At 44.2% G+C, this 27,047-nt stretch overlaps 1 protein-coding gene across 9 annotated transcripts; it reads right to left on the bottom strand.

Annotated features, from left to right (window-relative positions):
• On the bottom strand, positions 1-27,047 carry mapk8ip3 (mitogen-activated protein kinase 8 interacting protein 3). Of its 9 annotated transcripts, none has more exons than XM_028987345.1 (34): positions 26,501-27,047; positions 24,678-24,798; positions 24,521-24,591; positions 24,325-24,413; positions 22,660-22,683; positions 22,218-22,359; positions 20,519-20,747; positions 19,730-19,808; positions 19,102-19,220; positions 18,678-18,689; positions 15,471-15,488; positions 14,253-14,310; positions 13,991-14,143; positions 13,515-13,572; positions 12,548-12,717; positions 12,412-12,468; positions 12,156-12,326; positions 11,878-12,037; positions 9,450-9,500; positions 8,882-8,968; positions 8,639-8,791; positions 5,957-6,122; positions 5,556-5,747; positions 5,219-5,402; positions 4,573-4,689; positions 4,412-4,492; positions 4,247-4,314; positions 2,950-3,098; positions 2,684-2,855; positions 2,447-2,560; positions 2,265-2,303; positions 1,843-2,007; positions 1,611-1,757; positions 1-783 (listed from the first exon to the last, which is right to left on the bottom strand). In XM_028987345.1, exons 1-34 carry the CDS (start codon positions 26,804-26,806, stop codon positions 662-664), a joined length of 4,044 nt encoding a protein of 1,347 aa, XP_028843178.1. In that variant the 5' UTR covers positions 26,807-27,047; the 3' UTR covers positions 1-661. The 9 variants fall into 9 exon arrangements, with proteins under 9 accessions (XP_028843178.1, XP_028843183.1, XP_028843184.1 ...); XM_028987350.1 differs by having other exon boundaries at positions 22,308-22,359; positions 26,501-27,046; XM_028987351.1 differs by having other exon boundaries at positions 12,548-12,696; positions 22,308-22,359; positions 26,501-27,046.

Below are 27,047 nucleotides of genomic sequence, written 5' to 3'. Positions count from 1 at the left end.
TTTCAGAGCACGAATATGTTTAATATTTAACCACAACAATAAGAGAACAGAGAGAGTAATGGATAACATACAGATCCACAAGGCAAGGAATCCCTCTTATCCACAGCTTCCCTCAGAGCAGCGGTCACCTGCTCTCCACAGAAGAGAGGAGGCTTCCGGAAGCCGTATCAGTTCTTTCTCTGATCTGCCTTTATTCAATCCGCCTCCTTTCATGCTGAGCCACCCGGCTCAGGACCAGTCTTCCCACAATCACTCGCCGTCCCAGCCGCTGCCTGTCACGATCTAGCCATAGATAACCAATGGCCTTGAGACAGAAACCGTTCCATAACTGGGATGCTTTGCCGCTTTCCAGGATTATTTGGATTACGTCTGTGCATCTGTAGGATTTCCCACATCTGGAGTTTTTTGAGAGTAGCAGGATTCAGAGGTGCTTTGGGATTTTTGGCTACATACAGGGAATAAGGACTGGGCGCGCGTAATTAGGGGGTAGTTGCCATGTGAAGAGGCTCTACAAAATGCCCAAATGCAAGTAGTTACAGAGTTTACATTAGGTACAGGAATTTGGGGGTATATTCAGGGCGCATACAGGGTGACTGTTACATGGCATAGTGGGGTCAGTACTGGGCATGGTGGGTGGTACACAAACAGTGCTTCAGGTGTGTTACTCGGGGACAAAGGACACCTGCCATACGATAATGTGGCTCCTCTCAGCTTTAGACAAGGAATTCTTCATCTGAGGAGCGCCACCTTCGCCTTCCTCTGTTTCATCATCCTCTCCATCACCTGGATCGGGGCAGACAAACATTCAACATATCATGATGTGATATGTGTGTGATTCAATATATATTCATATATACATATATATATCAGGTTGGACAAGTACACAGAGTACACACTCAGGAGAGAGAGAGACACAAGTAAAGAGAGTCATACAGTACATGTTAACAAGAAAAAGGAAATAATATGAATAGAGTAAATCTAATGCAGCCAACATGCGTTCAGTTATTTAGTTCAGTCGGTTCAACTTTTAAATACTTGCACTTAATACATTCCCTTTGTTTTGTATAGGGTAAAAATTACACATACAGGCTCAAATATATATACATAACTTTTTACATATGTGGTACAAAAGTTGTACATTGCCTTTAAACTTAAACTTCATTTGACCGGCTGATTACAAGATTGTCAATTCATATACAACTGATTGCAAATATAAGTCATTAAGAGGTGCTGCCACTTTGACTAGGTCAGGAAGATCCAAACTATGAAAAGTAAATTGCTTTTTTTTTTATGTTTGCAAGTGTACAATTATTCCATTGCAAATAATGTGTATGCAGAGATTTGCTTTAATACTTTGAATCAAGATATTTTATTTACATTACAATGCATATGATCTTGTCTAAAATCTTACAGGTACTCAAAGCCTACAAAGCGATCCTTACCAATCCCACAATTTTATTCCTACAGGTGGGCCCTCTGGATGTAGGGCAGTGCGCACTATTGTGGGTTAAATCCCGAACCGCGAAGGTGCCACTGAAGTATCGTCCCCACACACTGCTCTCCAAGGGTGATGGTTTAAATGCAGAGGACACAATTACTCTCACTCTTACCGATGCGAAAATCAATGTAGCCCTCTCCTCCACTCAGGACCAATACATTCTGCATACTCTGAGCTTCCGTCTCCGCCGGAGCCGAGGACCCCTGAGACTCCGAGGGGCTGTCCAACACGCTGCCGTTCAGGGTGGCCAGCACATTGCCTGAGTGGAGGGGAAATGGGTCAGGTCTAGGTGAAAAGTCTAGGTGAAGAGAGGATGGACATGCAGGAGGTCTAAACACACTAACCTGGCACAGACACAAAGAACTTGACAGCATCTCGGTGTCCATGGAAACACAGCTGTGCCTGAGCCATGGAGCAGTACGGAATGAAGCTGCCACTGTTCTTCTCCGAACTCTCGTCTGCGTAAACGTGGATCACGCCTCCAGATGACGTGGGAGACACCTTGTTTGCTGGGAATGCACAGCAATGAATTCCTAATGACAGCCGACAATCGCCATGGTCTTTGTGCATTCTCAAGCTATGCGGCACTCTACTGAATATCACATTTTTACCGCATTTCCGCAAAGAACCATGCTGCACATAGCACTACAGGCTTTACAGATATGTACAGGTTAAAGCTGCATTTGTCTGAAAATAAATCAAAGAAATAAAGGGGAGAAAGGAATTCATGGGCAAAGGGAAAGTGAGAGGGAGAGCTCCAACTTACCCCTCAAACCAAGGAGCTGTCCCCGATGAAGGACTACCGCTAAAGGAGCAAGGGACAGAGGAGGGAGGGAGGAAGCGTGGTGCACGATCAGAGATGAAGCAGGGAAGAGAGAGGTTGGACAATCAGCGTGAGAACAGAACATGAAGTGCGCTCACATTGCCAAATCTAAGCATGGTTCTTACTTTCAGTCAGTGGAATTGAAATAACCACACCATTCCCAGTCCCCACCCACAGCCTGTTTCCTCCAATCAGAAGAGCCGTGATCCGCACAAAGGAGAACCCCAGCTTTCCCGTGCCTGGTGAATTCAATAAAACAAGTAACAGGAGGTTTCTACATGTGTAAGTGCTGTAGACGACACGTAATAGAACATGAATAAAGTATAATAGACTGTAACTACTGCAGTGATAAAGAGTCTAACCCAGCATTTTGCTGACATAAGGCTCAATGTCAACGTCCTGCAGATGCTGATGCGTGAGGGCGTGATAGAGGCGCAAGGTGGAGTCCAGGCGGATGGAAACCCAGACACCATCGCCAATCCAGGCCAGCTGTCGGACCTGACTCTCCCTGCGAGGGTGAGCATCAAAGGATTTCTGTGGGGGCGAGGAAGACGAGGAGCGAATCAGGATGCTGCGATGGAATACCAGTCAGAAGGTTATTTCAGATATGAAGGGGTTACAGACTCGCCTCTATCTGCATGCTCTTTGGCTGAATTACGTGAATCTTGTTCTTGTAGCCACACCAGACCTTATCGTGGACGACAGCCATGCAGCGGATGGAGTGGTGTGGCCGGCCCAGATCCATCAGGTGGTAGTTGGATAAATCCCACTGGCCGTCTGCAACAAGGATAACACACACACACATGCACGGTTTCCAGTTTAACCTGCAATATAAATGTCACCATTTTATTTGGTTCAATTTCTTAGGCCAAAGTTTAGCAGCACCAATGTAACTTTGTGCGTGTTGGTTGTGGAATTTAGCCACAACAGTTTACAACTGGAGACTTAAGCATGTTTCTAAAACCCCGTCCACACGAGATGTCTTTTCTCTGAAACAGGTCTTTCGGTTTCTAAAAAGCTTGTGTCCACACTGGAGCGTTATCTGAAATGTCATCGTCCACACCAAGACACAGAGAACGTCCTGAAGACTGTTTTAACCTCCTCCAGGCCTGTAAGTGGCGCTGTAACTCCCTGCTCTCCTTGTTTGGCGTCTGGTTCTCCTCCATGGTGAGTTAAACATGTCACTGTTCTCCAGCCCCGTCTTTCCGTTAGAAATGTGTGGCGCAGAGAGGATTTCTTGTAGCTGCTCTATCTGGTGTTGTTGCCAGTGTTGTATGTATAACCCGTTTGGGGTTATAAGTCAGGCTAGAGGTTGGGCTAATACTTCAGCGCTTTCACAAAAGAAGCTGTCCTCGCGGATACGTGGAAAAGAGTGAAGTGATTGTGATACACTGCAGCACAGGACACGGTGCACACAACGAAATGTGTCGTCTGCTTTTAACCATCACCCTTGGTGAGCAGTGGGCATGACAGGCGCCCGGGGAGCAGTGTGTGGGGATGATGATTTGCTCAGTGGCACCTTGGCGGATCGGGATTCTAACCAGCAACCTTCTGATTACGGGGCAGCTTCCTTAACCGCTAGGCCACCACATTCACCCTTGAACCTGTTTTAGCAAATAACCGCTGAAACGCCGTTTCCGTGTGGACGCAAAGCCAGATCAGATAGAATGTTCTTGTGTGGACAGGGCCTTCATGTATTTTAATTTGTTAGTATCATGTATTGTAAAATAACAGCAGCAGATGAATGTATTTTTTCAGAAAAGTAAGGTATATGACGCCACTGTTTACAAATCACTCATATTATATGAAATTTCACGTCTTTTTCCCAGTGTACAGAATCATGAAAAAAAGACCACAATAAACTGCTATTTTAATATTGAGGTAACTGAGGCACAATTACGATTATAAATGTTTCTCTCACACACCTTCTGCTCTGTGGAAAATAGCCAGGGTTCCGTCCGCCAGTGCTACCAACACTCTGCCTTTAACGTGCCTACAGAACAGCGAAAGAGACAACACACCAATTTAAACACACACACACCATCAAACAGAGACATGCCATCTCTTCACACAGCACACCACATTCTTACACCAGGCTGAGAACGGAGTCCTTCAGTTTGATGGAATGGAGACACTTCTTCCAGTTGGCCACAGCGGAGTGGACATATAGCCTAAAGGACAGAGGGATCAGAAAATGATGAGAACAGCTTCTCGTGTTCATGAGGGTTTCAGTTGGCTGCATACCACCCACCAGCCATTTTGTGCTCCCAGCCACATTGTGGGGGCAACGCTGGTGGCCGCCCAGTCATCACCGCCCTCTTGAGCATCAGCAGGGGCAGAACTGATCTCCTTTGGTGCGCTGCCCCGGCTATTGGGGGAGAATGAGATATGGATCAGATATGGGTCAGACAGCTCTTGTGTGTTTCAAACTCAAGCAAATGAGATTGTTCTACTGTACCCCCCACCTCCACCCTCCAACCCACCCATCGAACAGCAATCAATCTAAATAAAATGTCTGTTTCAACACATCATATGTACATTAGGGAATTAAGTGCTGGACTTGATCGTGATGATTTATTCGATAAACTGTGACCAATATCACTTTTCCTGACAATTACCTTGTCTACATTGCAGCTTTTCTAACTGCAGAATGGAGGGCATTTCATTAATTCAACTATTGAAAGAAGAGGCCTTGAAGAAGAATAAGCCTTCTGGCCATAGCTTCGGATGTGTTACGAGTTTTCACTGGATTCTACTGTATACTCTTACTGTATAAGAGTAAATAATAAAAAAAAACTGCACTGTTTGTAATGGAACAGTAAATGCTGTCAGGAAATGTGGGATCACCATTGATGTTTCACTGCTGTGCCCCATTGTGTTTATTGTGTGTGTATTACCTCTGAGGGTGGTTGCCTGTGCTGTGTGGATCGGTAAAGACGTGTTCAGTGAACGGCCCTGTAGTAGGTGTCTCCTCCTCTCCTTCGGTTGTCCCTGCCTCTTCTGAGACCTCTGTGGCCTCGGTAGCCTCCTCAGCCGACTGGGACACACCCAACCTGTTGCTGAGCACTGGAGCGGTGGGAGCTGATTCCCACAAACACACAATGCATAGATGGACGTGTTATTCTTACAGCCATTTCTGTCGTTGTAAGATCACATGACCGCTACTACTAGTCTTCTGAGACAGCATTGAACAGCCTTGTTGTAATTGTTGACATGTGTCACAGTGAGGTTTACCTTGACCTTTGTCCAGCACGGGTGTGTCTGTGCGTGAGGAGCAGTTACTGCGCACTACACTGCAGTTGGTGGCACAGCCCACCAGAGTGATGCCCGCTAACATGCCCTCCACCCCGCCGGGCTGCTCCGAGCTGCCGTCCCCTTGCTGCTCCAAAAAGATCTCTCCTGCGGGGTAGTCGCTGTCACTGGCCGCTGTAAACACACACAATCATTAAATACCAATTATTAAATTAAACAGTTTTTTATGTCATTGAGAATGTGTCCCCTACACCCTGTTATGGACAGTGGGCAGCCATGAACCCGCAACCTTCCATAAAGTTGCGTTGTCAGAATTGTAATGTGCATGTATTTATGTACATGTGTGTACCCTGGTAACATGTGAGAGCTTATGACAGACTAACCTGGCACACTGGATATACACAGGACATGGGCGTTGCACACGTTGAACTGGTCAACCAGTGACCCTGGCTGATTGGCGTCGATGATGACCACCTTACTTCCAGAGTGGGTGCTGGTCAGAATCCACACACGGCTGCTCATCGAATCGGTCTCATGCAGCTCCTTGGACTAAGGAGATTATTAGATTGTACTTACTTTACTACTTGTGAGTTAACATAAAGAACCAAATAGGGGATCGCAAAAGGTACAACGAGGCGTACACAGTAAAGAGTGGAGCCCGTAGAGATGACTCCACATACACAGGTCAAAACAAGCACTCATATTTAAAGATAGAAGGTAAAAATCCATAAAGTATTAAGAAATGTATGTGTACAGGAAGATCCTGAAATGAAAATGCATGGTAATGAACTGAACACACAGCAAATTCCATTGGTCACCCCAGTAGACCAGCAGCATAGCTGACTTTTCCAGAGTCCTCCTGCTCTTTGACAGACTGAAATGTCTGATGTGGTCTAACAAGACAACATGGTTTATAAGAATTAGTCCACAAATCCATGAGTATGCATTTAAGAACTAAGTGTACCCTTTAGGCTTGTCAAGATACTGAAAACTCTATACTAATACTAAGAATACAAACAAACAAACAAAAAAAACACATTTTAAATATTTTTTCAAATAAATAAAGAATATTTTTAGATCTTTTTTCATAAAGTTAAAACACCATTTATACACTACATACATTTGATATCCAAAATTCTGTGCAAAGTATGTATTGGCCCTAACAAACACCGTGATAGTACTTAATTGTACTTAATTGAGCTCCAGTGGCCAAGAGTCGATGTAGTTTCATCAGTTCTGGACACTCAGGCGAAGAGAGTCAACTGTCAGCAGGAGGTTGGAGACACAGAGTTTCAATGGACCACAAAAGTGTCTTTGAACATTTTTTACTTGGTAGCTCACATTATTTACCTGAGATGTTACTCTTGCACTGCTTGTGTCCTTTGTTTGCACCTAATGTTGCACACGTGCATTTCATGTCAGTTCGTAACTTTGTTTAAATGTTACATGGGGCAGTGATGGCATAGCAGAAATCCCCAAATGGCCAAGGTACTGCTTTTGTTTTGCAGAGCAACCGTCTACAAGGAGAAATGTGACATTCCTGTGCAAATTGTTGTGCATGAAGATTCAACACCTCTGTTTCACATGCCTGTGTCGGACAGCCTTTTGCCAAGCCGAACGTGTGAAGTGTCGGCCGTCAGGACCGCCCACTCTCTTTGTCTTCCCCAGATGGGAGGCACCGGGGGGCGTGACATCAGAAACAACAGGTTCTGATTGGTCTGTGACAACTTCCTGTAGGCCAGTGACAACTTCCTGTAGACCAGGGGTATAAAGGTCTGCTCACATGTGGGGAAGGGACTTTTTTCTTTACTTTTTCTTTCCCAGCTGTCTTTCCATCGAAACCAGATCTTCTGGTTTTTGAGCCTGCTCTATCTCATTTCTCATGGCTCTGCCTCTTTCTCTCTCTCTCTCCCCCTTTACTCTTTCTTCTCATTTTTGTTTTCTCTGTAACCTTGGTACCTTTTTACATTCAATATTCACATGTAACTACAATAATTATTTACCGGTGTTAATAAATTAGAAACTTCATTTTTAACCTCTATTGTGCCATGCCTCTTTCTGCCAGGTAACATCAAGTTGGAGTGGTTGAATACAGTGCTTTTGTGTGGAGGGAGAAAGAGTTTTTCTACACTCAGTTCTCTTTACTTTACTTTACTTTATTTAGCAGACGCTTTTATCCAAAGCAACTTACAAGAGGAAGACACCAGCAATTCTCGTTCGATTTCTATAGAATATTGAGTTTACAAACTAAGAGCCCTGATAAGGCTCAGACTTGTCAGTGAAGAGCATGCTGTGGGGTGAGAGTTCTCTCACCTCACCCCACAGTCTTTTTTACAGTACCGTCCCCACACACTGCTCCCCGGGCGCCTGTCATGGCTGCCCACTGCTCACTAAGGGTGATGGGTTGAAAGTAGAGGACACGTTTCGTTGTGTGCACCGTGTGCTGTGCTGTGTATCACAATGAAAATCACTTCACTGTCACATGTAGCGCCTGGTTCCACTATGTACTGTCTAACCTGTATGTAGTTAAAATGACTGTAAAGCTGACTATAAAGGCGGCTGCTAAAAGCTGTGGCCAGAAGGCACCTGGTGCCTGTTATGGCGGCAACCCAACGACATGCTGTTGGATTTTCGGAGTGGTGGATAGAATATTTAGAGGAAAGCCGGTTTCAGACAGAATTAGCGAAGAAAAGCGAGTTGTGCTCCACGCACCGCACTTGCCACAGGGCTCAGTACAAAAAATAGGTGTGGTTTTCGAAGCTCCCATTTTCCTTTTTTAGAAATAACTTGCTATATTGCTCCATTTTGTCTCAGTGGGTTTTGTCTTTCCCTTCTTTTGTTTAGCGCCATACCCCTAAACTGGCACATAACACACGCAAAAATGATTCATGTCAAAATGTAAGAAATTTGACATGCAAGCCATAGAAAATAATGGGCTTCAGAGCATAGTGCAGCACTGAAACTCTGGAGTGATAACCATGATAACCATGATAAATGAAACCCTGGAGCCATGATAAACAGCGTAAATGTTAATAACTAGAGGAATGAATACGATGGACATTTACCTTTTTCTTCTCTGGAGAGCTGTGTTCACTCTTGTTCTCTCCTCCCTCCTCCGCTGTCAGGGGATCTGATCCATTGGTTAGAGGCTTCATGCCTGCCGGGTCCTGACCCAGTGCCTTCCAGCCGGTCAGGTCCACCCCTGCGGCACACCACAGCTGGAGGTGGTAGAGGGCGCATGAGTTCGTGAGATGGACGCAGTGATGCGAGTCACAGACCGATCTGAGTGCGAGTTGGGTCAAGTTTACCTTCCTGTTGGGATCTTTCTCCACGAGGGGGCGACAGTACACAGGCACGGGCACATTCTTCATGCGGTTATCATCCTTCTCATTGGCCTGCAAAGGAACACATATGCAGGATCGATTTTTTTCTTCTTCTAGAAAACACTAGAGCCCAGTACAGATGCCCAACCCCACCGCTGGTTCCAGGCAGGGGTCAGGCAGAGAAAGGAGGCGACAGAGAGCATTCATCAGAAAACAGCACTGCAGGGGTTAGAAAGGTTAAAGAAACATGCACAACAACCAGAACACACGAGAACGGCGAGACGTTGAGAATCTCTCTCTGCTATGCGGGCTATGGACAGGCACTCCAGAGCACCGGTGAACAGACAGCGTCATGCTCACAAGCCAAAAGGAACATGGCACTCGGTTAGTCTGACGGACATATGCCTTAATGACATAGCGTCCAACACCAGCCTTTTCTTAAAAGAGTCAGACAGGAGTTAGCCAGCAAGTACTCTTCCTCTCTTATGTTAGGGTTGGGTTTGAGGCGGGGAAAGAAGAGGAGCATGCTGGGAACTCTTTCAGTCTCACTTGCCTGCTGCTTCTTCAGTGGGCTTTCTTGAGTGCCATCCAACTGGGCCGCAGTCTGTGGGAAATCACAGTTAGAGCCACGGCGACCACAGAGTCACCTCGGCAACTGCTACACACACACACACACACACACACACACACACACACACCACACATCCATGTTGCTGCAGCAAAGGCACACCGCTGCATGCACACCACTGCCGGGGCATTCTCTGGACACCATGGCAACAGAAATACTTCGTTTTATATTTTAAGGAAAACCTTTTTCTTCATTGGGGTGATCTTTGCATAAAAGATGCTGGTGCCTATGGAGGCTTGATTTGGTCAGTGAGTGAGAACTGTTCTCACTCAAGCTCTACACACACACACACACACACACACACACACAGTCATGGTCAAAAGTTTTGAGAATGACACTGCAAAAGTTTTCTGCTTCAGTGTTTTTAGATCTTTTTTTCAGTTGTTTCTGTGGTGTATTGAAATATAATTACAAGCATTTATTGACAAGTTTATGCAAATAGTCAATATTTACAGTGTCGGCAATTCTCTGCAATTCGCCCCTGGCAGGCTGTCAATCAACTTCTGGACCAAATCCTGACTGATGCCGACCCGTTCCTTCATAATCACTGCTTGGAGTTTGTCAGAATTTGTGAGTTTATAGTTGTCCACCCCCCTCTTGAGAATTAACCACAAGTTCTAAATTGGATTAAGTTCTCTGGAGTTTCCTGGTGATGGACCCAAAATTTTTATGTTTTGTTCCCTGAACCACTTAGTTCTCACTTTGGCCTCATGCACGATGCTCCATCATGCTGGAAAAGACATCATTCCTCACCAAACTGTTCTTGGTTGGTTGGGATAAGTTGCTGTAGGATGTTTTGGTATTTATGGGTGTGTTTTGGGGTAAAATTGTGAGTGAGCCCACTCCCTTGAATGAGAAGCAGCCCCACACATGAATGGTCTCAGGATGCTTTACTGTTGGCATGAGACAGGACTGATGGTAGCGTCACCTTTTCTTCTCCAGACAATCATTTTTCTAGATGCCCCAAACAGATCAGAACGGGGCTTCATCAGAGAAGATTACCCCGGTCCTCAGCAGTCCAATCCCTACTTTTGCAGAATATCAGTCTGTCCTTGATGTTTTTCTTGGAGAGAAGTGGCTTCTTTGTTGTTCTTCTTGACACCAGGTACTTGACACTTGACACAAACTCTGCACTGGTGGCACCCTGATCCTGCAGCTCAATCATCTTTCTTGGGCGCCCTGAAGCCTTCTTCACAACATTTGAACCCTCCTTGAAGTTTTTGATGATCTGATAAATGGTTGATTTGGGTGCAATCTTAGTAGCAGCAATATCCTTGCCTGAGAAGCCTTTTTATGCAACACAATGATGACTGCATGTGTTTCCTTGCAAGTAACCATGGTTAACAGAGGAAGAACAATGATTTCAAGAATCACCCTCTAAAGCATCCAGTCTGCTATTCTAACTCAGTCAGCATGACAGAATGATCTCCAGCCTTGTGCTCCTCAACGCTCTCACTTGTGTTAACAAGAGGATCACTGAGGATCAGCAGGTCCTTTTGTGACAGGGCTGAAATGCAGTGGAAATGTTTTTTAAGTTCATTTTCATGGCAAAGAGGGACTTCACTTTTCACAACATTCTGTAGTATATGCAAATTGCCATCATAAAAAAGCAAGCAGCAAATATGGTGAAATACAGTATTTGTGTTATTCTCAGAACCTTTGGCCACGCAAATATATATATATACAGTACAGGCCAAAGGTTTGGACACACCTTCTCATTCAGTGTGTTTTCTACATTGGTAGATTCTCACTGAAGGCATCAAAACTATGAATGAACACATGTGGAGTTATGTACTTAACAAAAAGTGGAGACCTGGCCTCCACCTGAACCCAATCCAGATGGTTTGGGGTGAGCTGGACCAACAAGTGCTAAACACCTCTGGGAACTCCTTCAAGACTGTTGGAAAAGCATTTCAGGTGATGACCTCATGAAGCTCATCGAGAGAATGCCAAGAGTGTGCAAAGCAGTAATCAGAGCAAAGAAACTAGAATATAAAACATGTTTTCACTTATTTCACCTTTTTTTGTTAAGTCCATAACTCCACATGTGTTCATTCATAGTTTTCATGCCTTCAGTGAGAATCTACCAATGTAAATGGTCATAAAAATAAAGAAAACACGTTGAATGAGAAGATGTGTCCAAACTTTTGGCCTGTACTGTATATAGGACCATATTAATTCATTAAAATCTGCAGTTTGCAGATAATTAATGCTAATTTTCAGAGATGATCTGTAAAGTTCTGCCATTTTAACAGTGGTGTGTCCACATTTTATTTCCTCTGTATTAGAATGTAGGTGTCACCGGAGAGGAGGATGGAAATGCTGGGATGGAGGAGTGGCAGGTATGCAGTACCTGTTTGAATCTTGGCGGGACACTCCAGCCACACGCCTGCATGAGGCTGTCGTCGCGGCGCATGTGCTCTCTGACCTGCCGGTACTGCTCCCGCCGTTGCTCTCTCCGTACCGACAGGGCTGAGTCGCTGAGGAGAGACGCAACGCCGTTACTGGGCAGTCTGAGAACGGAGAGAGAGAGAGGGGGAAGCGTTAGGACAAAGCAGCCAGTCGTGGCAAAATAACAGAAGTGGGGAATACAGTGAACACAACATCATGGGAAGGGGGGCGTGTCCTCACTCCTCGGGGAAGAACTCGAGCGTGCGATTGGAGGTGGATATCTGGCACATGGTGTGCGAGCGTCTCTGGTTGAAGCCGGCGGGGGAGGGGGATTTGTAGTGGATGTTCACACTGTTGTACGGCCTCTTCACCGGTGGGGGGCTCGAGGAGCTGCTGAAAAGGCGTGCGAAGCTGCAGAAGAGGCAAGAACAGGGGATGAAAAGTTCCATTTCCGAATGGAAAGAAATGAAGAAGAAGCCCCTGCTTTTTCACTCACAACTGCCAGATGGTGGATTTCTTCTTTTCCTGGATCTGAGGGTTTTCCCTAGAAGCTCTACAAAAGAAAAGAGTAAAAGTTGAAGATATTCACTACAGAATCCATTTTCGTGATTATGACTGTATATCCTCTTCACCTGATCATCTCAGTCCAGCGCACAGCTTCCTGCAGCTCCATTAGCCGCTCTTTGTACTGGTTCCTCTCCATGAGCACACGTGCCATTTCCACGCGCGTAAAGCGCCGCCGCTGCGTCATCGCCACATCGTCCTGCAGTGGGGAGGAGTACTGCCACCGTCCAGCACCCATCCACAAAGCCACCAGCAACAGAAGCAGACGCGGGTTAGTTTTTCAAAGTTTTGAAGCAGTGAGAATAGAGCAGATGGCAGGTGACCTGTTCAGGGTTGGTTTTTCTCAACTCGTTACTAATTTTATTTAGTTCAAAACAAACTTTTATCTTCTTTGTGCAACATTTAATACATGACAAGCTCCATCTACATACATACACATACACACAGCGGGGGAAATAATTATTTTATACGTTTGATCATTCTGTAATTTCATTTGCAGGTTTCTTTGAACAGTGTTCAAAGAAGAGACGGAACAATAGCAAAAAACCCTGCAAAAAAAGTATTTCTATATTTTGAAACGGCTTTTTCTGGAATTTTTTTGTTCTTGTTTGTTTATCAAATAAAAAATATTAAATCATTTCTATTGTTGTATTGTTTTTTTTGTATTGGCCTGTCAAATTGATACTTCTGTTTACTTTTGTTGTCTGTGTTTTGAGGGGACAGTAAAGCTACTCTGACTACTTTACAGTGTTTCTCCAGTGTTGTCCCAAGGAAAGATATAATAAAACATTTACATACATATAAATATATTTTTCACTGATAAGCCTTGTTTTCAGTGAAAAATATATTTATAGCCACTACGTGGCTGTGATTAATTCCACTTCAATATGTTCCTGCCCTAGACTTTGTGTTTTATATTGATATTTGAAATTTGGGTCCAGAGGGAATCTGAAGGCTAAAACTAAAGAGACTTTGTGCTTTATAGGAAATATAAACCATTAATGATGAATTTTCAACATAGAGCTTTGTACTCACATCGTCTGCACCTTCATCCTTTGAGTCTTGAGACGCTCCCAGAGCCTCCGCTCTCAGCCTGAAAGCAAGTAGTGCTTTTCATGAACATGACCAGGAGCTGGAACTATCTTCAAGCTCGCTATGACTACAGAAGCTGTACAGTTTAGAGGATGCACTAGAATCCCAAAGTAGCAAAAAGAGGAAAAAAAGTTGCAAATATGGTGTATTGTCATGATCTTCATTCAGGAGAATCTGCTCATTCAACCTTTTTGTGTACACTCTGTCCCTCCTTTTGTAGGTACCTATACTGTATGGTGACCAAACCTGCACTTTAGAATGATGGTTAATGGAACTGTGAAGGAAGGTGGAAAAGATAAACGTATTTACTACACTAAAATAGATTTTTTTATAGAATTTCAGAAAAAAAGCCATTTCACCAATTCGACATTCTTCTATGATGGTAATATGAAAGCATGTTGCCATTTTTCGCTTCTCACCTCTTCAACTCTTCCTCAAGCTCCTTGACCCTGGTATCCACTTTGCTCTTGGACTGTTTGACAGTTTCCAGTTCCTCCCGCAGAACCTCCTGTTCTCCTGATAGTTCATCCACTTTTGCAATGAGGTCATTCTTCACGATGTTCAGTGCATTTCTACACAGGTACAACAGGACAGCGATCCACACAAACGCACACACTCAGAATGTGGAGGGTGACTGTTGACCCCAAAAACATATGCACACCCCTCTCTCCCATTCCTTACTTGGTTTCCAGGAGCTGTTTGTTTTCTGTCAGCAAATGCTCCACCTCCTTCCCCATCCCTGTGTGAGAATGGCATCATTAACACACAAACTGTGGTGTGTGTGTAGTGTAAGAGCCTTGGATGATGAGACTGGTAAACAGAAGTGGGCAAAGATGCAGTAAAATGGAGCAATGCCAAAACAAAGCAGTTCCGAAAATTCAACAGTTATTGGCAGGAACACAAAACAGATCAGCACCATGCAAACATTCAGCTGGCACGTGCTGAGATAGGTGCGGACGCATCTGGTAGGGCTGTGTGATATGACACGTCACAGTAATCGATTGAAAAGATTTCTTTGAACGGTTCCTTTTTTCTGGGGTAGAATGATTTATACACAAGATTTACTTCAGGTCTTTCTAAAACCTAGACAGGGTCAAAATTCTGCATTTAAGCTCAGATGCATACACAGAAAAAGATTAGGTTCAAAGACCATAGCAAGTTGCACCTCAATTATTGGGTAATATTAGTTTAATTCAACCACTTTTTAAGGCAGAATTCTTTTCATGCTTTTAAGCAGCCATAAATTTTAATTAGGGATCAGCTTCCTTAACCGCTAGGCCACCACTGCCCCAATAGGCAGCCACTGCAACCATAGACAGTTCCTTGGCAGACTTGGCTTGGTGCTGAACATCTAAACAATTTCCTTAAAACTGAAGATGACGTCTTCCTTCAGACCATGGCAAAAGTGGGGAGGCCTCCCAAATACCTGTTCTTATACACCATTATTCAAACTGAATAGTGGTATATATGACCTCACTGTGGATTGTAATTCTACAATTAGATCTTTACTGAGCTCCCTGAAGTTCCAAATTAATAAACATTTACACCACATTAAAAACAAATAGTCATTACATACATTTATTACACACACATACATACACACACACACACACACACACACACACATATATATATATATATATATATATATATATATATATGTATGTGTGTGTGTGTGTGTGTGTATATATATATATAATGAATTTCTATAGAATTTATAAAAAACATTCTGCATCATTGTGGTCATATCAGACAGCCTTATATCAGAATGTATAATCTGTATAACATTGGATTAAAAAAAAAATGATAAAAGGTACAGCCAAGCAACCAAGACAAATGGGAGGAAATGACATTCCAGCAGCAGCAGAGGTGATGATGGAGAAGACCGCGGTTCCTTACCAAAGAAATCATCTCGAACTTCAAGGGGGGGGATATAAAAGTGGACACAGAGAAAAGCAGGTGAGACAGAGAAAGAGAGGGAGGAGTGGACAGGGAAGAAGATACTATTGGATACTGATTGGCATCCAGTTTTTCCACATCACAACAGCCATTTTGCACACTTCAGTAAATGGAATCCAGATTGGAGCCTTCTAAAAACGCAGCCGTTATTCAAATTATGCCATCTGTACGATGATTGGTGGAGGCATACTAATTAAAGCTGCTAATTATTATGAAATCTTCTTTTGCTGTGTTTATATGTACAGTGCAGGCCAAAAGTTTGGACACACCTTCTCATTCAATGTGTTTTCTTTATTTTCATGACCATTTACTAGATGTGTGAACCTTCACTGGTTTCACGATTCGATTACAATTAGCAGTGCCTTGATATCGATGCATCGCGATGCATCCCAGCCATTTTCTACATGGTCACATGATGTTCCAAATACCAGAGTTACGGTCTCGTGCGCCTGTGTGGACGCTCTGATTTGCTCCAGAGCAGAAAAACTTGTTACGTCCGCACTCACCTTATAACAGTTGTATATACTGGTAGTTCTCCTTTAAATGCACATGGCACTATGTTGTGGGGGGAGTTAATCGTCTGCCCCGGTCCTGATGCAGATCGACATCTCCACCAAGCAGAGGAACCGAGGTCCTTGTATTATTTCATTTTGTATTACATAAAAGCAGTAATATTTGGTACGTGTAATGTCCAAATTGGTCACGTGAAAATACGTGCAGCGTAAAACTCGGAGTGGCGCTGTTCCCAGATCAGGCTGAAATTTAATTCCACGTCATCATGATATTATTGATTATGTTCTGCACTGCATCGATGCAAAATCTTCCACGTCTGCATCTTGATGCATCGATTATAAGATTAATTTTAACACCCCTACGATGCAATATCGGCCACTTCTGCATCGCGATGCATCGATTATATGATTAATTTCAACACCCCTTCCATTGGTAGATTCTCACTGAAGGCACCAAAACTATGAATGAACACATTTGGAGATATGTACTTACATATAAAACACATTGAATAAGAAGGTGTGTCCGAACTTTTGGCCTGTACTGTATGTGGCAAACATACACTGCCACCCACTGGATATTTATAAGTGGATATTTCCAGAAAAGATTGTTAGTACAGTTAGTATATGGTTTTTAAAAGCCAATTTCGATATGTGTACAGCACAAATGTGTAGAAGCTATAGCAGCTCTCATTTTACACATATACACACACACACACACACACACACACACACACACACAAATATAGTGCACTATGCAAACATTTAAAAAATGTTTGAACGAATCCTGTATACTAAAATTGCTTTCAGAAACCAATTAAGAGTTTTAACAATTTACAAAATGCAGTGAGAAAACAAGTGGAAGATATCCAATCAAACCATTACCCTGCCGGCCTTCAAACCAGCATCATTTCTTATAGGTGCACCTACATAAAGCATGGATTTATATTGGAACTTTGAAGACAAGTCTTGCAGCAGCATTCTGGGTCATATGAAGGGGTTATCCTCAATGCTGAGAAATGAAGGCAGATACTTATTCACCATGACATACAATCAGGTAGGCGTATCATTTGGTGTATTGTTAAAGGTCCACTGACATGATTTATATTTTTATTGGTCTTATATAGGTCTTAGTGGTCCTGTATCTGAAGTCTCGTTTTTTTCCACACGGTCGGTGGATATACTTTTTTAGGGGAGGGGTGGGAAATTCTCTGGGTGGACAAAGCATGAGAAAGGGGACGTTCAGACCCATTTCAGATCTGACCGTCTGAGGTGACGCTCTCTGAACGGCGAAGCAGAATGGCCAAAGCACTCTTTACACCTATGGCCATTTCTAGCCACTGCAGGTCCATAGATGGGCTAGGGGAACTCGTATTAATGTTAAAATCTCACAAAGTGACTTTTTCATGATAGGGGACCTTTAAGAACTATCTCCAGCATAAAGAACAAGGAGTGGAATGGACTGGAAGTGATTGTATGCAGTGTCCCCCTGGTCTAGGATTATATGAAGAGACACAAGGATCTGAAGAAGCCTACAGTGACAAAAGAACTGCAATTAGATCTCAAAGATCTACCAGCATAGTTACTTTGAGGACTGTATGTAAGCGAACCTTGAAGAATTGATACTGCTTTAGAGGAAAAGGATGGTCACACCAAAATACGATATGGTTTAGATTCTTTTTCTGCTCATTTCCTGCATTTTGTATGAAAATGTATGAAAATAAATTAGATATTTTTAAAGCATTTTCTCATAGCTGCCTAAAACCTTTGGACAGTACTGTTTAAATAAAATCATGACCACCAACCTACTGAGTAAATTTACATTTACATAATTTAGCAGACGGCCTTAACCACATACAATCATTAGCTACACTCATCCTTAAATGTAGCAGGCTCCTTTGCAAGATGCACTTATTTTCAGCACAGTGGTCTGCTTGTTCAGCAACAAATGGCATCGCAGGATGCAAGATGCACAAAATCTTTGAGCAATTTGAGCTGCAGTAGCTCTTCTATTGGATAAGGCAATACGGACCAACCTCAACTGCCCATGAGCAAGAGTGAGCCTTTGGCACCCATGACCCTGACACTTTTTGGTAGGTCATGAGCACATCCAACAAGAGCTGCAGTTTTGGAGGTGCTATGACCCAGCCATCTACATTTACATTTACAGCATTTATCAGACGCCCTTATCCAGAGCGACTTACAATCAGTAGTTACAGGGACAGTCACCCCCTGGAGCAACTTAGGGTTAAGTGTCTTGTAGTAAATGGGATTCGAACCCGGGTCTTCTGGTTCATAGGCGAGTGTGTTACCCACTAGGCTACTACCACCCTCCTATTATTCTTGTTTTGCCAAATAATTGTTCTGCAAACAACACATCAACTTAAAGGAACAATGTGCACTTGCTGCCTAATATCACTTCCAATGTTAGTCACTGTACCAGTCAGTGGTCATCATGTTATGGCTGATTGTGGAATGGTCTCTCAATTCTGTTTTGAGCTTGGAAATGGTGCAAAATTCTCACACACTATTATTCCCACACAACTAAGATCATGTGGAGGTTGGGCAGTGTAACAAAAACAAAACTTTAACAAAATCTGAAAATCAAATTAAAAAGGAACAGTGAACAGATACACACCTGAGAACTCCCCTAGGGGTGTGGTCAGCAGAAGCGCAGATAGAAAAAAAAAAGCACATAAAAGTTAAGTCAGTGATGATGAAAGCAAAACAGAGCAGCATCTCCATACTAAAAACACAAATGAAAAGGTATACGTAGTGAAAAGATAAATCAAGTGTCACTTCGGCACTGAACAAAAAAAAAAAACTCCTCCTCAGAAGACTGTGATGGGTGGAAACAACGCAGCTATGTGGCGAGCGTGATGTTCTAAACTGGTGGGAAACGGGCGTGCAAATGCTAGCATGTGTCTCCCTCAAAAAGACTAATTCCAATCAGTCCACTTCAGTTTTATGTCACATACATCCAATAATATCGCAATCAGCTTCTATTAATTTTCTGATTTACTTCATACACATTTCAAACCTTGCGACCAAACCTGGCTTACCGAGCAGTTCTGCCCCTGCGTCTACGTCCCCGATGATGTCAGATTTGGCATCTTTAATCTCGTGATACAGCGAGTCCGTGTTGATGCCAAACGCCTCGTTCACTATGCCATGCGATGGGCTGGTTGGAAAAGAAGAGCTGTGTCATGTTTGCACGTGGATAAAGTACGAGTAAGTGTTTCAAACCCAGAAATTCCCATATGCATTTAATGCATTGATCCCAAGTAGTCAATAAATGAAATATATAGTCATATATAGTCGTGAAAATCCTTGCGTCCACATGGAGACGTTTTTTTGGGGTAAACTATACGGCACACATTTCTAATGAAAAGACGTGGCTGGAGAACAATGACGTGTTTAACTCACCACAGAGAAGAACTAGACGCCAAACAAGGAGAGGGGAGTTACAACACCACTTATAGGTGTGTACGGGAATAAAACGGGGTTCGGGACGTTCTCTGAGTCTCCGTGTGGATGACAAAGTTTCAGATGTTTTCTGGATGCGGGTTTTTTAAAAACCGAAAACCCGTTTTAGGGGAAAACCTTCTCGTGTGGATGGGGTGCCTAGGATGTTTAGTGGTGATTAGGATAGTCGGTCCTGAACACTTACGGAACGGACATTCAACTTACCTGTTTCCATAGATATGTGGGTCAAGGCACATGTCCAACTCTGGGGTGATCTCTGACCACTCATCACTACTACCCATACCTGCAGACACAAAGTGTGGCCAGGGTTTAACCAAATGCACAAATAACACTCTTTAATATGTGTATGATCCTTCTTTACAAATGCAAAGTCACACAACTACTGGGAGTGCATGAAAACCCCACACACACAATGCACGAGCCCAGATACAAGCCCGCGACCTGGAGGGGAGACCTGCTGCGCCACTGTGTGTCAGTTTTACATATCAAGATATCTTGATTTGGGATCTGAGTTGAATATGGCAACCACATGACAACAAGTTTTTTTGTTGCACCCCAACCAATCATTTCAGAGTTTACTGCAGTAGTCATATGGTTCTATGTGTTTTTCTTTTCATCGGTGCAGGAATGACCACAGTCATTATTTGCATACAGTTTGAATCCAGAAGTTACTGCTGCCTGTACAAAACACACATGAACACTAGGGGTAGTGCAAGGACACTCTAAGCTGAAAGTAGAGTCACTCACTCACTCACTTACATACCATAACCGCTTATCCCTGATCCCGCAGGCGAGGGCGGGGACTCACACACACCCACACACAACATTCATTTACACACTCACACCTGCAGACAATTCAGAGCCGCCAATTGACCTAGCGTACATGAATTTGGACCGCGGGAGGAAACCACCGTCCACTGTTGCGAAGAAAAGAAGCAACGTTTCGGTAGAAAGACAATTGTGTGGGGGGACGTGGATAGTTCAGACTCTTACCAATGCTGACATTTCTGGTTTCTTGGGAGACTTGGACCTCAATGTTCCTACTTAGTCGTTTGGCATTCTTCTTGCCTCGCCCACGCTGGTTCTCGAACTCCGCAGATGAGCCCAGCACCTCGATCAGAGGGGTCACTGTTGCCGAGGGAACCGACGAGGTGGGTGTGTTGGACTTGCTGCCCGTGCTGCTGGGTGTGGCCGCCACAGAATCTGACTCTGAGCCATCCTCCTGAGAACATTCCCACAAATCTTAGCCACCGGAAAAAAGGACAGACCCATGCCAATACACAAAGAGACAAAAACCATTGCTGTCCATATTAATACCCACACAGAAAAAACGTAAATCTCTAACGCAAAAGTCTGCTTGAAGAAAGTTGACAAGAAAAAGGTCACAAAAAAGTGATAATATCTGAAAATATTTTATATAGTTAGATATATATAGTTTACCCAGCATTCTGGATCCTAAAATACGGCTAATACTGATAACTGATGTTTGCTTTTGGCTTTAACCAAATCCAGTCCAAAGTGACCCTGCCACCCTAGTGGGTAAGGTGATCAAAAGGTTGTGGGTTCCATGGAGATCACTTTCACTTCACAACTGCTGCTGGTTTGCCTGTACATGTCCAATATGAGAATAGGTCATCGGTCATCAAAAGTTGGAAGAGCAGCGCTTGCTTCTTCAACAGATCAACAGTTCTGAGATTAGGAAAAGATAACAGATAACCTGGATGAGTGTTTAACCCGACGATGTGTTTTCTTACGGTCCTTAAAATACATGCAATTCACACGGACAAAGAAATAAAGTCAATTATGCATAATGGCCTGGTCCTAAAGCTTAAACAGTGGTTCCATATCCATATCCTGGCCCTGGAGTTCAGGCTAAATGTTAAAGAAAACAAATCATTTGAAAAATGCATTTTATATGTATTCTAAAAGCTGTAAAAGAAGAACGTTTCAATGAACACTGGACTAATATTCAGACTATTATTGTTGTGTGCAGCAATAATTAATGTTTATGTTTTTAGTGGTGTCTTTGTAACAACTTATACATAGTGTCATATATTATAGTGTATTTACCAATGCACATATGAATACATTAATACATTTTAATGGGCGATAATATCACCTTCTCTTCTACAAAGTTGTGTAACAGATGCAAATGCCTCGAGCTGAATTCTATAAAACTGAAAGTTTGTCCTAAAGCTCTTAGAAGGAATTTATTGGAATTTTCAGTCGATATTCATGGTACCCCAATCATTATATATCGATCTGTTATGTTTGTAAGACAATCACCGACTGGGCAATGCTTAAAAGCTGATTGGTGCATTTGTAATGCCAATAATCAACAATAACTTTAATATAGCATCGTTTCACCAGTACCCTGCTCTGACAGCAACTGCACACTCCCCCTACCCTGATTCACTCCTTCCCAAGGCATCGTCTGTACGTGTCTGTCCATGTCCGCTGAGACACGCCAGTGGTTCACAGAGAACAGACAAAATAAATCATCTGGCCTGACATGTGACGTCCCCAACCAACCTGCTGGTGTCTTAACAACTTTCACTGCTTCTTGCCAATATCGAAGAAACAAGAGATTGTCTGCAGTTGCGAAGTGAGAGGGTGTGGTCTAGGTGTGATGGTGGCGTGGTACGATCAGGCGTCTCCCCAGGGTGCGAGGGCCTGTGTTTGCCTACCACACCTGATAGCCGGAAGTGTAGACGGGCCGACCGAGGTCACCGCCCTGCCAAATGTCTGGCAGCATCCTCACCACCCCGGACCCCCCACGTACCATCCCATCCCCACCCGGGAACAAACTCAGCGATGGGGGGCGTTCCGCTTTACTGCAAAGACAGGAGAAAGAGAGAGAAAGGGGAGGAGCAAGAAAGAAGGATGGTGAGCGAGTGATGGAGTGAGGGTGAACAGAGGTGGAGAGAGATTTATTAAAAGGGGAATTTCGCAACAGTTTACAGCAATGAAGAAAAGAAAAAAAACAAGGCCACACTGGTCATGCAGTTAGAGAAAATGACAGACACACCCACGCACTGACACATGTAGCTAATTCCCTGACCGGAGAGCTTTTAGCAGTTTGGGGTTAATGGGAGACCAGGAAGGCGTTCCAATAGGGAGGTAGGATCATTTACCTTTTCCTCCATGTGTGGCGTGGACTGCAGAAACACACAAAGCAGCACATACACGGAGATCCAAACGAAAGAGACACGAGTTAGCAACATTACACGTACCTCACGGCATGCCATACAACAACCTACACACAACATACTAGGCCTGTAAAGGTGCCACAGAATGTACTTCAGTACGGTCACTTCTTCTTGGTATCCTGCTAGGAATTACTGAGTGACTTACTGATATAAATCAAATCAGACACATGTATGTAAATCATGATGTGACACTGACGACATCGAAATACTTCTAATTTAGCAATAAAAGTACTACATCTTTTTTAATGGATTCATTAATATCCAGCCTGCAGCATCTGCTGAGGGTATCCTTGTCTGGGTGACATGGTTACATTCACCTGACGCTGTGACCTGAGGTCATGGTGAAGAAGGTCGAGGATTTTAGAACTGTTGTGTTTTACGGACCTCTTTTGCTTCTGTGGGATCTGCATATTGCCAGGCAGGGGAATTACAATTTCCCATTCTATGACACCCTAAAACAATAACGTGAGTGTTTAACCATTAACTAGACCTGCAAACCAATTAATACAACAAACTCTTCACACAGATCATCCTCCAATACATGTCATGTTCTCAAGGTTCTGCCTTTTTGTTGAATTCAAACAGACACTTCATTCAGTGTTCATTCAGTGGCTGCAGTCTGGACCGTGAGGGACGATGTAATTCTTCTGAAATGCAGATGATCACAAAAACATTTTTCAAATGATAGATGGATGATCCGATGTCTTGTGCTCCATGTGGAGCAGCGTGGGGTCTGTGTGAATCTGTGCTAGTTTTTAATGGAATAAATCTGGATTGGGAAACTGGTCCTCTGTATATTCATTTCAGCATGTCCACAGTTGTCCAAACTGTCAAAATGTGTCCGAATTGGCCTTAGAACCATAAACATATGTGACGTTCACTACATTACAATAAATCAGAGCAACATCAGTTGGGAACAATGGGTCAAAAGAGCAGAAAGTGGTAACTGGCCATCAAAAAGGGACATGGGACAAGCTTTTTTTTGTCTTTCAGTAATAATAATAATAAAAAATTAAAAAAAAACTGTGCTTACAGGGCTTGTCACCCTTCGTTTAATTGTTCAGTGTCATAAGCAGCAGTTGTGTGGCTGTATTAGGTAGTGTTTCCTTAAAATATAACTTATATTTTCACAAAAAAATATATGGTTTGAAATGATGCAGAGGAATTAGGACAGCCTAAATCAAAAGAGACATGTGGAATATACAGTTGAAACCAAAAGTTTACACACACTGGAGTAGTGCACATGCCTATAATGTGAACTGTGTCTTTCCCTGAACAGACATGTAGTGGAGAGGTCACTTCAAACACATTTCACAAAGACAACACAGAGCAAAATATTCTAAACAACAGCACATTCACATACAGTACATACGTATGAAAAATGGTCCACAGTCTACTACACACACACACACACACACACACACACACAACGAAACTACACACGAGTCTGACTCGGTGAAAGCCGTACAGGGAGAGACCGAGGGAAGCTGTCAGATCGCGTCAGCCTGCCCCTCCGTCAGATGCCCGCCCGCCCACACACCGCGTACAGGAACCCAACAACCTAGACTGGGGACACGCGCATGTACTCACGTTCGTCCGCAGCCTGTGCCTTCATGCTGGGTGCTTCCTGCCTGCTGCATTTTGGAGCGCTCAATGTGTTCCACGTACGTCTGGATCATCTAAAAAGATCACAGGTCAGATCAGAGGATCCCTGCGCATTCCTGGACTGGGATGGGGAAGTGTGCTGTTCCAGTCACACCATGGAAATCTGGGAACTTGTGCCCACCTCTGTGTGTCGCTGGTGTAGGGCGTTGTACTCTTTCTTCATGTCAGACTCCCTTTCTTCCAGGCGAGATACTAGTTTAGGAAAAAAAAGGAAAATGTGTTGGTTTTCCACGTTGGAAACATCTCCATGTGTTCTGTGTGTTGAAGGCCCAACTCACTTTGATCAGCATAACTCTTGGTTTTCAGCTCTAGTTGCTTGCTCTGTAACTCCAGAGACTCCACCTGACTCTGCAGTTCCTTCTTTTCCGCCTCCAGAGAATCTTCAAATTCCATAAATTTCTGCACCATGCAACGAGAGTTTGTCACATTATTGCCAATTTGGAGTCACCACCAAAAACATCATGAATTACAAGCGAACCAGTAGGTGACCTGCGCCCAGGGTCCTTGGGTGGGCACTGTTGTGTGTGTGTGTGTGTGTGTGTGTGTGTTTATGCATTACTTTCCTGACAGGTTACCAAAAATGTGAAATTTCCTGTCCTCCTGACTCAAAATGCACATGTGCCCTCTCCAACACACACACACACACACACACACAGATGCAGAGCGAGAAACAAACAACCACCATGACTTTAGCTCTGAGCACAAAGGGCCTTTTCTGTGCTGCGTGGAGTTCTTGAGAAATGGCCTGAATCCTGTAATCTGTTGTCACATACACACACACACACACACACACACACACACACACACTCACTCACTCACTCACTCACAGGGCCTAAAAAACCCAGCTCGGGTTTTAAAGGGTCTGTACCGGTTACAAACGGGATGAGCACATGTCCATTACTCCCATAAACCCTTGGGTCATGGTGACCTCCTCCTCGTCCTCCTCCTCCTCTCGCTCTGTCCTGGTGCAGAATCCGGTTACACCTCCAGCCCCTCCCTTCCTCGCACCGATTTCCCATAATTATCCTCTCCGGCCCATCCCCCACACCACAACAAACACATCAAAACTGCGCCGTTAAATCAGCATTTCCATAAAACGTGACATGTACAGTATCCCAATGCATTTTCTGCCACCGTGAGATCATACAGAGATGCTCAAACTAAGAGGAAATTAAAAGAGTTCAGTGGATGAAACCATAATAATTCTATCTAATTACAGGAAAATAAATGATTTTATAATCTTCTGCTGTCTTATACAAAATGTCAACACGAAAGTCAGTGTGCTGCTCAATGAACATGTGACAACCCCCTGGACACAGGGACATGCTCCAGGAGAAGGCCAGTGAACTTGTATCATAATCATGATTATGGACGGGACACGCCTCTGCATATTTATTTTACTGCCAATGTTTGCTGCCATTTGGACTGCGCTTTGCATGAAATTCATGCAAATAAACATGGAGGACGGTAAACGTGGTAAAGAATCCTTCTTAGCAGACTGCAGTGGTAAATGTCATTTTTACACGTCGATTTTTTTTTAATTAGTTTAAACCGATATTCAAAAATTCATGTTCAAATTCACGTCAATAAATTAGTTGTAAAACGCCATTGATACAGCAAAACAAAGTAAACCAGTGTCACAAACGGTGACGTCGACGACCACCCTGGTGTTACTCAACGAAAGAAGATTGGACATATTTTGGCCGTGGCAAGAAGTTTATATGGATATGAGATGACCTACGCATATTTTTAAGGCGGCTACATACAGATGAAACGATCCACGTTTTCGGGAAAATATGAGGCAAACTATGAAAGTATAAGAAAGCCTGGCCTACATCATATTACACGATCTGTTCCCATGATGGTGCCACACGCTGACGTTTCGGTAAAAGCGTTGCGCCTATGCGTGGTCCTGAGTTTCCCTAACCTTCTCACGACCTTGTCACGCGTCCTGTTTTTGGGGTGCTGAATAATGGGGGTGACGGGTGGTCAGCAGCAGGAGCAGCTGTTATGGAGGCCCTGGCGCGTTTAGGCCTCACGGCGTCAGTGTGGAGGTGTTCGGGGGGATGCTGATGGTCCTCCTCCTCCTCCTCCTCCTCACCTCCTCCGCCTGCTTGCGGAGCGCCTTCTCCCGCTCGTACTGCGTGATCAGCTGCTCGTTGTCCTCCTTCAGCAGCTCCAGCTCCACCTCGTGCTCCTGGTTCTCCGTCAGCACGGAGTCCAGGTTCTCCAGCACGTTCACCACCAGCGGCATCAGCTCCTTCACCACCTCCTCGTCGTAGCTGCGGATCAGGCGCTCGAACTCGCGGTAGATGCTGTTGGCGAGGCCCGACACCCGCTCCGACATGACGGACACGGAGCCGTAGTCGTCCTGGTACACCACCTCATCCAGCTGGAGCTCCATCATGCTGCCCGGGTCGGGACCGGACCGGACCGGCCTCCGCTGCTCCGCTACTGCGACGTTACCGGGTTCGCTCGGGGCGGCGGGATCCGTCACGGAGCGGCCGCACCTGCCGCGGCCCGACGGCCATTACAGCCGCATGGAGCGGAGAAGCAGATCCACCCTGCCGCGCGGCTTCCGATGCGGGGAGAGTGCGGGGCGCTGGCGGGGCTCGGTCACGGCGGAGGCGGCAGCTGACGTGATGACG

This window comes from Denticeps clupeoides, chromosome 7, assembly GCF_900700375.1.
Source record: "Denticeps clupeoides chromosome 7, fDenClu1.1, whole genome shotgun sequence".
NCBI lineage: Eukaryota > Metazoa > Chordata > Actinopteri > Clupeiformes > Denticipitidae > Denticeps > Denticeps clupeoides.
This window is presented reverse-complemented; position numbering and strand designations above follow the sequence as displayed.